This window comes from Trichosurus vulpecula, chromosome 5 (assembly GCF_011100635.1).
Source record: "Trichosurus vulpecula isolate mTriVul1 chromosome 5, mTriVul1.pri, whole genome shotgun sequence".
In the NCBI taxonomy this organism is placed as follows: Eukaryota; Metazoa; Chordata; class Mammalia; order Diprotodontia; family Phalangeridae; genus Trichosurus; species Trichosurus vulpecula.
The window spans coordinates 160,420,640-160,433,829 of record NC_050577.1 but is presented as its reverse complement, the minus strand read 5'-3'; the positions used below and the strand labels follow the sequence as shown (position 1 = coordinate 160,433,829).

At 35.5% G+C, this 13,190-nt stretch overlaps 1 protein-coding gene across 1 annotated transcript in view; it reads left to right on the top strand.

Moving 5' to 3' along the window:
- SEMA3A (semaphorin 3A) overlaps positions 1-13,190 on the top strand; it is a 299,829-nt gene that overhangs the window by 185,077 nt on the left and 101,562 nt on the right. The window contains exon 5 of the mRNA XM_036761139.1: positions 5,476-5,569. Within this exon, the coding sequence (XP_036617034.1) occupies positions 5,476-5,569 (94 nt within the window). The remainder of the gene's footprint in view (positions 1-5,475; positions 5,570-13,190) is intronic.

Below are 13,190 nucleotides of genomic sequence, written 5' to 3'. Positions count from 1 at the left end.
CTTGGATGAAAAGTATGCTTTCAGAATTTCCAAGAGTTTATCAAATGTTTCATTATCAGGTGAAATAGAATGGGAAGTGATCTTATTATGCCATTTTAGGGCCCTATAATTTGTCAAGGGCAAAGCAAGACTGTTCAGGGACCTCTATTTTGTTGACTTTAAGATGGAATGTATCTCAGGAATCAATCTTATTAACATTAAATTCATTAATGTGTCCTGAATCAGCCATTGTAAAACAGGGTCTACACTGATTACAAAGGGTACACCAGAGAGTTCTTTTAAACTGACTATGGTCATCCACTTCCACAAACATACCACAAAAAAATGTTGCTTTGTCTGTTACTAAAAATGTCAAGGGACAAGTAGACCTTCCACAAAAGTCTTTTATTGATATAAAACTGTTTTGGGTTAACTCCACTCCAAATTACTGCAATATGCAAGGTATAGGAACTCAAAAAGATCATGAAAACTAACACTGAACCAATTTTATTTAGAATGCATAAGCTGCTTGAAAATGTTCAAGTATCACCCTCCCTAGAGTCTTTTAAAATAACAACCATGTTCCTTGTAAAGTATATTAGTCCTTTATGGAAGCAGGAGAACAAACAACATGGTTTCTAGATTTCTCTGGTTCTGTGTTAGTCCTTTAGTATCTTGACTTGAAATCACTGATGCCTTTTAAAAAAATCACCTTAATTGATTCAGAAATGCATCAAGATTTTTAAAAAGACCATTGAACCTAAAAATGGCACAACAGAATAATAGTATCAAATATGTTATATACTTCAGTGTTTAAAGGGATCTCTGATCTGAGCTGTGTGATGTATTCCTTACAAAGAGCACATCTTATCCATGCTTCTCATCTTGGGCCACTGTTGTGCTTACCTCACCATCAGTTGTCTACAAAGGGTCCTTCTTTCTCATGTACATGTGTTCTTTTTAAGTCATGTCTTTAAAATATAAGTGTGTGTGTGTGTGTGTGTGTGTGTATACATATATATTTAACATTTCTTTAAAGTTTTGAGTTCCAAATTCTATCCCTCCCCTTCCCCACTCCCTTCTCCCTGGGATGGTAAACAAACATATAGGTTATACACGTGCAATCATATAAAACATTTCCATATTAGTCATTTTTGTACAAGAAGACATGAATAAAAGAAAGTGAGTGAAAGAAAGTGAAAAATAGCATGCTTCAGTCTGTGTTCAAATAATATTAGTTCTTTCTCTGGAGGTGGATAGTATGCTTCATCATTAGTCCTTTGGGATTACCTTGAATCATTGTATTGCTGAGAATAGCTAAGTCATTCACATTTCTTCATTGAACAGTATTATTGTTACTGTGTACAATGATCTGGTTCTGTTCACTTCACTTGGCATCAGTTCATGTAAGTCTTTCCAGGTTTTTCTGAAATCATCCTGTTTGTCATTTCTTATAGAACAATAATATTCCATTGCAATAGTATACCGTAGCTTATTTAGCCATTCCTGAATTGATGAATATCTCTTTGATTTCCAATTCTTAGCCACCACAAAAAAGCTGCTATAAATATTTTTGTACAAATAGGTCTTTCCTCCCACCCCTTTTTTTCTTGTCTTTGGGATATTAGACCTAGAAATGGTATTGTTGGATCAAAGGGTATGCAGAGTTTTATAGCCATTTGGGCATAGTTCCAAAGTGTTCTCCAGAATGGATGGATCAGTTCACAACTTTACCAACAGTGCAGTATTTTCCCAGTTTTCCCACATACCCTTCAACATACATCATTTTCCTTTTTTGTCATATTAGTCAATCTGTTAAGTGTGAAGTGCTACCTCAGAGTTGGATTTCTCTAATCAGTAGTGATTTACAGCTATCTGTTCTCTAGGCTAAATCACCCCATTTCCTTGAACCAATCCTCTTATAAAATGATCTCAAGTCCCATTTCACCATAGTAGATGCAATTCCTTGGATGGTCTCTCATTTTTCCTTCTGCTCCTTATAATGCAGTCATTCAGAGTGATCATGAAGTTATTCAGGAGACATAAGGATATAATGGCAGGGTAGAGTTTTTCTTATTGTTACAAAACTATTTCACTCCTTTTGCTTTAGCAAATCTGGCCACATTTTCTGTACAACTTAAGAAGATCCTTGTGCGTTTTTCTGTATGCTATGCCAATAATCTTTTTAATTGAAGGTGTTGCTGTATCTCTGGCCTTCATTACATTTTCATGGCAACTTTTTGGAATCTGAGTGCATGCATAATTTCACTAAAATTTTGTTGGGATTGTTGTAGAAGATGGAAAAGCATTTAAAATAGTGTCAACAATTTGGTTAATTTTAGATATTTCAAGGATACATTTTTCTCATATTGATTTTGCAATAATAAAGCTTCACTTTTCTTAGTACATGTTCTATTTTCCACATGAATTTTCAGTATAGAAACATTTAAGGCTTTATGTCCAGTACACATCTGAAAAATCTTGAGAAACTTAACTAATTGCTAAATGTAGACCCCCTAATGTAAATGGAAAAGAATCTAGTAGCTATGACCTGGATAGGCTTAATAACTGAGATATTTTAGGGACTTGCCTCCTCTCTACTTTAGCCTAACCCATGAGGAATAATTTGGATAATTCCTCTAGACCTTGTGTGAAATGCAAGTTTCCATAAAGTAATCATTAATATCTCACTGCTCAATCATTATTAAACCCTTTGCAATTTGGCTTCTGTTCCCTCCACTCTCTTGAAACAGCTCTTTCCAGACCATTAATGATCTTCTGAAATCCAGCACCTTTTCCCCACCTTGTTCCTATCCTCCTTGATAACTCCGCAATATTTAATCCTTCCCTCCTTCTTGATACCCTATGCTCCTTTAGGTTCCTCTCATGGCTTTCCCCATGTCTTTCTCCATCATCACATCTTCTGTGTCTCCATTACTCTTCTTATTCACACTCTTTAGATATACTTACAGTGTGTGTGTGTGTGTGTGTGTGTGTGTGTGTGTGTGTGAGAAAGAGAGAGAGAGAGAGAGAGAGAGAGAGAGAGAGAGAGAGAGAGAGAGAGAGAGAGAGAGAGAGAGAGAGAGAGTATCGTCCAAGGTTCTGTCCTAGTCACTATTCTCTATTCTTCCTAAGCCGTCTGATGTGGTAATATCATCCTTTATTCAGATGACCCCAAATCTACCTCTCTACTCACAACAATCTCTGCAGAGTTTCAGTAGTATATTTTGATGACTTGTGGTAGATTTTCAATTGTATGACTTGCTGACATCTCAAACTATATGTATCCACAGCTGAACTCTCTTCCCTCCACACTCTATCCCTCTACTTAACTAGTCATTTAGAGCTGATGGAACCACTATCCTTCCATTTAGCTAAGCTAATAATGTTGGAATTATTTTTACCCTTTTCTCCCCACATAGACATTAAGTTTCAAAGCCTCTTATATAAATGCAAAATAGTTCTCGTTTTTCCCCTCTCCTCTACCACCATTTAATACACTTTGGTCCTTTCCCTTCTCCATCAAACTTTCTCTGATCCTCCTGTCACCTCATGTCAAAGTGATCTCTCTCAGCCCTTAGATTTATGCTAGCACTTTGCCTGGAGCTCTCCATTGTCCTTATCTTCTTCTATGATATTTATCTGACTATCCTCCCTATTAGATTGTAAGCTCCTTAAGAGCAGAGGCTGTATAGTATCAATCTTTGTATCCCCATTACCAAGCACAGTGCCTTACATATAGTAGGCATTTAATAAAGGTTTATTAAATTGAATCAATTGTTTATATATTGTCAGTGAACCAAGTAGCATTTATTAAGCCCGTACTATATGCCAGGCACTGTGGTGAGAGTTGGAGATACAAAGAAAGACAGAACAAGGAGCTCACATTCTAATGTTTAGTGGATTCAAAATGATGAGAAATTAGGATAAAGATAACTAAGATGTCCTCAGAAAGAATGTAATTATTAGTCATATCTTTAAACTTATCCTCTACAAGGTTCAGTCATTATGGTATATGTATATCTATCTAATCAAGGTGATATAACCCTTAAAGTTAACCTTGAATCTTAAGATCTATGCTTTAGTTCTTATGCGTGAAATTATTAAGCTGGGTCAAGTTCTCATCTATACCTCATTCTAGCCAGTTTGCAGAATTTGGTATCAGAGGACTTATAAAGTCTCTAGACCATAAAGACTCAAGGGAAGTCCTCGGTAATAAGCCAAGAGCTTCTAAAATTTGACGTTTGCCACATTGAGTAGATAGTCTTCTAAGCTTATTGATGGTACCCTTGGCAAATAATTCCCAAGGTGGAGAGGAGCTACACCATTCTTTTATCTTGCCTACAGAAATGTATGTTTCCATGTAATAGAGAGCCATGAGAGCATCAGGCCAAGATGCTCTTTGTCCCAGCTACTAAAGTGGGCCTATGGTTAATGTAACCATTAAGCATCATTGAGGGAAAGTATAAGAAAGGGAGTAAGGGACATAAAATTATCTTTCCTTCATATTGGAGACAATGGATTGTCAACTTCCTTCCATAAAAGGGAGAATGAGGTTTATTTGATAAGTTTAGGGCTCTATAACACAAAAGTGGTGGGCCATAAAAGATCAGTTGGTACATTCTTTATTTTCACTTATTGATCACTCCGTAATATCACTCCTTTTTGGTTCACTTAATGCATGATTTTGTTTAGTATCAAGGAACAAGGAGTCAGTAGACATGTTCGGTCCTGACTCTGCTATTTCTGCATGTGTGACCTTGGACAATCACTTAACCTCTCTAGGTCTCAGATTCCTTATCTGGAAAATGACAAGATTAGATTAGATGGTCTCTAAGGTCCTTTTCATAGCTAAAATCTAAGATGATCTGACCACCCATACTATAATCCCAAACTAATACTCAATGGAAAAGAGTTTATACTTACGTAGAACCAGACTACTATATGTTACAACATTAGGATCGTAAACACATTGGAGTATTGAGGAGCAAGAAATATTTAGAAAAGTCCAGACCCCAGCTGGAAGTCCCCTCCTCCAGTTACTTACATTTTATGTGCATAATAACTATTTATGGGGTTCCATTAGTACAAAATGCCTATGTATGGCCTTGCACAATATAAGCTGGTGAAGGAGGTGAATGATGTATGCAAGCAATCAAGTAAAGCATCTCTTGAATTTTTATGTTCTGCCTTTTCTCTCATCAAAATTGCAGAGCTAAATAGAAATTATGCATATGTATTTTTTTTGTTAACACAGATTTTCAAGTCTGCATATCTGTATAGTCATGCTAATGAAGAGAACCTTCCCCCCCAATATAGAAAGCTATTGGCTTTAGGTAGAGTTATTTCTAATTTAGTGTTCTAAATATGCAGAATTCACAAATATCATCACCCTTGCATCTGGACACAAATTCTCATCCTCTCTTAAAGAATATTTGAACTGACATGAGAAATACTCCTTCCCTTAAATAAATATGATCCTTTTTTCACCAACAGGACAACATTTTTAAGCTGGAGGATTCACATTTTGAAAATGGCCGTGGAAAGAGTCCATATGACCCCAAACTGCTGACAGCATCTCTTTTAATAGGTGCGTAGTCAACAATAAATGAGAAAAACCTTTTCTGTAGATCACTACCAGGTTGCTTGTTCTTTTTTTTCCTTTACCAAGGTTATACATTTTTTATCTTGAAATCTTTTCAGGAGGATGTCAAGTGTGATCTGTTTAAATGTTTTGGAAATAGAGCTAAAACACTAAATCTTGCTTTTACTGTTAGAGGCTATTAAGCTTAAAGCCTTTTACTTGACTTTGAAATGATTTATCAATACCTAAAAAAATTTTCCCATATCTCTACATGTTGTTATGAATACTTTAAGGATTTTTTTGCACTGAGATAGTACTTCAGATTTTGATTCTTGATTATATGAAACTAAGAAAGGCAATTACACAGTGAGTTTTAGCAAATCATATAGAAATGAGGCTCAATTTGCATAGCATACCTGTCAGAAGAATAGCCTCAAGAATCATCATCCTTATCATAGTTTTTGATCAAACCAATCAGAGTAATTGGTTTGCACAGCAGGTCATGCCTTTGAGAGTTATCTAGAATCAGTAGATAACAGTTGCACTAACCTGTTTGACCAATCTTAAAGTGAACAAAAGAAAACAGCCTGATAATTCTTGTATTGATTTGTGACTACTTCTTCTCCCTTATTTCAAGTGAAAAACTTCTACAGCATCTTTGACATCTTCCTCTTCAATTCTCTCTTCTTCCATTCTTTATGTTTTTCAATCTGCCAACCTATCCATTGGGAGAAGAGATATAGTCAGGGTTGGAGAGAGAAAGGAAGGAGACAGATGTGATCTTGGTTGGGCTATGGTAGGAGTTCCAATTTTTTCTACCCCAAGGCCTGGTTCCATCCCCAAATTCGTGATCTGACCGGTTTTTTTTTTATAATTCTATCTGTGGGCATTGCAAACAGATTAAAACATAAAGGATTCTGGATTCTAATTCTGTTCCTGCCTAAAACTTGTTAGGTAAGCTTTGCAAAATGACCTGAAAATTCTTTACTTCCTCATTGATAAAATGAACTATTTTACGAAAAATTAATTTAAAAATGATAACATGATAGTAAGCATAAAAACCTTAAGCAAAATACTTCAAAAGAAAAGTAAAATCTGTTTTTCCTCTAAATTGTAAAGAATTCACAAAAATGATTTTTCCCCATTCTTTTGTCTTTTACAATTCACCTTTTGACTGAAAACAAATGATCCTAGCCGTAGTTCCACTGATTGGCACCTTAAACAAGTATTAAGATATGCTTTCTAGAATTCACTGATCCATCTCCTATGATAAATAAAACTGCTTCAACATAAGCTATCTTCTCCATTACTCCTCAAATACATGCAATTTTAGGGCTTCCTTTAATAATCAGTTTGGCTCCATTTTTGCTGCAGTTTAGCAGAAGGTTAGTCAAGGAGGAATGCAGCAAACAGAGCAAACTTATAATTTTCCTATTCACAGCAGGCCTAATGATTACACTCAAATGACTTCCTTGAGGGCACACAATAAAAATTTTAAAACATAGTCAGCCAAAGGGGAGGAGTCTTACCTTGTTCAAACTTGTAGCCTACATTTATTCAAAATGTACAAAAAAGGGGGAAAGTTTATTCCTAAAATAAGATGGTATACAAATTAGTGCCTCAAGCAACTTGAATCTTTCATGTGCTTCTCCATGGGGCTTTATTGGATCATGAGCTTTCTTATGAAGTTGACAGAGGATGTTGACAAATAGGCATGATGATGTGCATATGGTATGGAAACACACAAAGTCAACACAGAATTTTAAACTTCATGATTTTGGCTTCCTTTGAAAATTATCTTGGAAAATCTGTAGTAATATGGAAGAAGCAAAAAAGTAAGTACTAAAATTTCAAGGTGTTAAAGGAAGGGAGTCTGTCTTAAGAACACTAGTCAGTCAGAGTCTAAAGGAGGGCTTTAAATAAATACTAATGAAATATATTTTAATATGCTTCACTAACAGGAAAAAACAACTGAGTTAAAATCTCGCCTCTTTTACTAACTACATGTGCAACCATAGACAAGTCACTTGATTTTTCTGGTCCTCATCTATAAAATGAGGGGATTCAATGAGATAGTCTCTAAATTTCCTTCCAGATCTAACTCTATGGTCTTATTTAAAGTAGAATAAAAATTATCTCTCAATCAGATGGACGGCTAGGAAAAATCTACACCAAGCTGGTAAAATTGTTGAACATGCTCACAACTCCTTTTTAATTCAAGTGTTGCAACTCCCTTTGTTGTAGTGATTTTCTTTTTTTTTTTATAAGTATACTGTAAATTCTTCCTCTCCTGGTACATTTAATCCTCCTAGTTGGCTTATTTTTGGCAATCACTCTTGGGCAGCAGTAAAAATAATGCTCAGTAGCTTAAAGGAGTCTCTTTTATAGATGGATACTATAGAAACTTATGTGCAAGTCTTCATATGGGCAGCATTTAGTTGTCCCTGAAAAAGAAGGGGTTTTCATTTCTACTGAGTACAGGCTACCTTCATGAAGCATTCTGTGCAAATTGTCCTGAGACCAGTGCAAAAGGTAAAGTTTTTAGGGGAGTGAAGATGTTGTCCCTTTCTAGAAGAGTACCCAAAGTGCTGGTTATATGGCACTGTCCACAAAGCAAGTTCCAAATTACCCTTTGAAATAGTCTAACTACAATTCTTCACCAACACAATCACTAAACTATTTTCAGTTTTCTCCAAAGGTAAAAGAGAACATGATTTTCCCAAATATCAGTGTTAATTGATTCACTCTCCCCAGAGTATCCCAGGTTCCTTAATGACTATGACTAGTTCTTATTCTGGGGTTAAGTTATGTGTCCACTAAATCAAATCTCAAACATGTGTCACGTGTCCTTCATTTTCCAAGTCTCTCTTGATAAAGTTCAGTATTATAAAGGAACATTTCTCATTTCTTCATTATTAAATTGTTCCAGTATTTTTAGAAACATGTTTCTTATTGTACCCACCTGCAAGCATTTTTCATTATTTTCTTTAAAACTTGTTCATTAAAGGTAGCAATTGCTACCCTGCTCTGAATAAATCCCAGCTGCGAAGAGAATGCAACTATACTTTCAAGAAGCAAAACAGAGTATAGTTAACAATCACTTCACATCTATACAATAAATTGAACAACTGACTTAAGCACTTTTCTTCTTCTTCTTCTTCTTCTTCTTCTTCTTCTTCTTCTTCTTCTTCTTCTTCTTCTTCTTCTTCTTCTTCTTCTTCTTCTTCTTCTTCATCTTCTTCTTCTTCTGCTTCTGCTTCTTCATTTCCTTTTTCCTTCCTTTCTTCCTTTCTTTGGGCTGATCATTTAGAAATATTGTCTATGTGAGATACAGCATTGAAATCAATTGTAAAACACTGACGATTGTTAGCTAAAATTTCATTCATTCAAAAACATTTGCTAATGCCTACAATGGGTACATCACTCTTGGGTGCTAAAGGGAATTAAGAGCCTTCTCTCCTGGAGCTTACAGTCTAATGGCAATTACAACAAAAACACAAATAATCACTACATAATAATACATAATTTGTGCATTCGAGAGATGCAAAACAGAGTATTGTGTGAGATCTAGGGAGAAAAGTCATTCCCAGTGGGGAATCATAGAAGGCTTCATGTAAGAGTTGGCTTTTGAGCTGGGCTTTACTGAATGGATAGAAATTCTGCTTGCGAAACGTGGGAAGGAGAAGACGTTCCAAGTTTATGGGATGGCATGAACAAAAGAATAGAAGGGTTCGATTGGAGTACATCCTCCTAATGTACATGCTTAAAGAATACTAGACTCTGGCCAGACAGGAAGAAAGAGAAAGAGGGAGAGGGTAGTTCACTCTCTTTTAAAGATTGTGTTCATGTTCAGGGTCCAATAATGGCATTGAGTAGCCACCGTAGAGTATGAAGCATTTAACACTGAGCCACCAGTTGCCTTGGAAGTGGTCTGGATGCGGGCTCAGCCCTCCGTGGGATTGGAGGTAAAAGGCTTCAATCCAGGCCTTCTACAGTAGTTTAATTTAATTGGAGCATATAGGATGTGGAATAAAGAAAGTAATAGAATACTAGAATGGTATGGAAACTCAATTTTTATTCGTTAGCTGAGTCCTTTCCTTGATCCAGGTAGGGAATGGATAAGTAAATCATAAAAATATGTATGTATGTATGTATGTATACATCTATGTGTATGCATATAATATATACACATATATATTCATTCACTATATATATATATATTTTTTCATACATGAGGAATATATCTCATTTTTTTATCTACATACTCCACCCCCTTTTAACTATTATGTTACACTCTAAGTGGAATTTACTATAAAATGGGTACTGGCCATAGGTGTATTTATTTTTTTTTTTGTCTGCATCAGTCTAACATTTTTCACCTGCAATGCTAATTTTGAAACATCAGCAGTATATGTTTTCTTTGTCCTCTATTTTCCCTCACCTCACCCATTTAAGGAATGGTAATCCAACACCCTAACTGATCTAAGCCACATTTTTATTTTATTTTGAGTTGTGTAAAGAAAATCCAGAATACATGTGACCTTTGTTTAATATGTGCCTTGGTATCTCAAACATGCTGAAAATGCTCTTAGAGTTCATTGAACTGTCTTCTTTGTTTAGTTCAGTAAGGGGAACTTCCCTTGGAGACTCAGCTTACAGTGAGAAAAAAATGGAGTTGTATTCAAATGGTAACTTCCTTCTTCTGACAGTTAGTATATGGTATTTCAAGTTTGGTATGTGTGTCAGCACCAATTTATTTTGGGCCCACTTATTTGTTTTTGTTATACCAGACTCTCCACAGAGGGTTTTCTGTAGTGATGAGGTAAAAGTCTGTTACTGGACAGAGTATCTGCAACTGGTTTTTCCCCACATACCATTTCCTTTGCCCTAAGTTAATGAACTAAGATCTTTTAAAAATTATTTTAACTTCTCCTGGTCACTCCACACACATATATACATCCCCCCCACACACACACACAGAAGGATGTTCCCAAATATTAGTGCTTAAAACTAAACTAAGATTTTTGGAACAGCTTGTATGCATGTGTGTATGTGTATATTAGTATATGTTAGTGTATTTGTGTGTGCATATAAATGTGTATATATGTATATATACGTACACATATACAGAAGGTCAAAATCAGATGAATAATGGGTAACTATTTGGCATCTATGCACAAATATAAAATAATTCTTATAACACATCACACTTAAAATATGATTCTATTTCATGTGAATAGAACAGATATTTCTATTCATGACTGGACTACCATTAACAAAAATACTTATAAATGAAATTAGTTAAAATCACCAAATGCTTAATCAAGTTTCAATCATTTCTTTAAAACCCAAATGGCACTACCCTTTAAGTATTTCTGGTCATCCTAAAGAGATAAAAATATGTTATCTATGCATTGTTACAATGGCTAAACCTATCTCATAGGCTTTTTTGCTTTGTAATATAAAGCACTTGAGAAGATAGAATCAAAATTCTGGTTAATGGGATTACAACAGTGGAATATTCTGCTAACTAGATGGCTGTGACATCATTACCCATGCTTACAGAAAGACTGTGTTGTTGTAGAAGGAAAACTTGGCTATGAGTTCAAAAGATCAGAATCTGAGGCCTGGATTTAGCACTCACACTCTGTGTGACCTTAAGTCAATCATTTAATTCCTCTGTGCCTCAGTTTCTTCTTTTGTAAACAGAAATAATAACATTTACATTAGACACCTCCCAGGATTATTTTGAGGAAGGCAGATTGGAAGTTTGAATGCAGTACAAAAATAAGGAGACCACCCTGACTCTGAAGGAATCATATTCCTGAGTGGAATCCCTGCCAGCAAGTAACCCTCCTGACTCTCCTTGTACCCTCCAAAATGTGTGCATGTACACACAATCTTTCACACACACACACACACACACACACACACACACACATCCCTCCACTGCCAGAAACCTAAGTAGGAAAGCAAAGCCAAGAACTGGGAAAATTGAGCATTTATTGAATATAATTGAAGGTCAACAGTGGAATGATGCACCCCTGAGAGCAGTAAGAACAATTCTGTTATTGGCCTTGCCCTTCACCACCACACATAAACACCTTCCTAAAGGAGCATTATTATGGAATGAAAGCTACACTCCATCTTTCCCTTAGTATGTAAGTCATTTACTTAGCTTGTTAACATTTCCAAAGTTTTAAATCAAACCAATAGACCAAAACCTGATCGTTCTCTGAATCACCCTCTGTTTTGTCAAAGGAGGAATTAAGCTCAGCCTTGTTATCTTCTTGAGTTGTATTGATTGGGAAGGGACAACAACAAAATGAGATTAAAAATTAGTTAAGAGAAGCATCTGAACATTTTGCAAGACTGCAAGTTTCTAGCTCTGCTAAGTATATTTTACATAATACTATTTATTATTATTTACCTAAAAATATAAAGTGAATGACAGAGAAGACAAACTGTTAAATAAGGACATGCTCCCTACTTTCACTTAGAATTCTATCTCCTGCTAGTCATACTTAAATCTGTTGTGTATATCTATTTTTTAACTTTTCTGTGATCTTTTTCAACTTTTCTCGTGTCTTTGACTACCATGTGCTTCACAATCTCTATGATTAATAACTTTATCTTTTCATTTTTCAGGGGTAAAAGGACAGAGCATGTCCTTTGCTATGGGTGTATAAATATGATTTTTTTAAAGAAACAGCATGAAGATTGGAGATTTGTTTCCAATCCAATGGAATAAGCATTAATTAAGCACCTACTTTCTGCACTGGCACTAGATACAAGGACTAAATCCAAACTGAATAGCTTACATTCTATCTCAGCATTTACTGGCTGGGATCCATGGTTCCATCTAGCTAAAAATCACATCAAGGATTCATCAGTCACAATACAGGGATCCCAGCCACCCTACTCTGGGTCCCCTCGGTCATAACCATCACAAGCTACATGGGCCAAGGAGTTGAACCTCTCCTAGAGATCCTCTGATAAAATAAACAAAATGCCCAGGATAATGGGCTACCAAGCTGAGCTTCCCCAAGGGATTCCCTAAGAACTTCACGAGATTGAGGACCACAAAGCAAATGCAAATGCACACACCCCAATCTAGCTGTACATGAGGGTCACACTACCTTCCCAAGTCCTAAAGCCCATGACTTTCTAAAGCACATGTTTAAAATACAGGTTCATATTCAAATAGATCAAGAAAAATCTGTTAGGTAAATTTTAAAAATCCACAACATCCTTTTTTTTGTATGTAGATAGCCAGTTCCTTTTAAAGGAAGGATGCATAAAATAGCAACCAATAGGAAGGAACATTGTAGTAATATAAACAGTGGTTTAATATCCACAAGATGAAATATTTGACTGTATAGTTTCCTTTGAAACCAATTGGTGAGTCTCTTTATAACATCTGTGGACTTTTAACACAGGATTCTTTGCCTGGTGGTCTTTCAGGATACTATTTTATAGTATGTTACCATTGAAATCTGCTCAGAAATTTGAACTTGATGGGTGGTTTATTTTTTTTAATATTGATATTATTGCTGTGGCTTTTTGGTTTTATATTTTGAAGTGCCTACATTATTATAGATACTTTTTGCACAATTATCCAACAAAA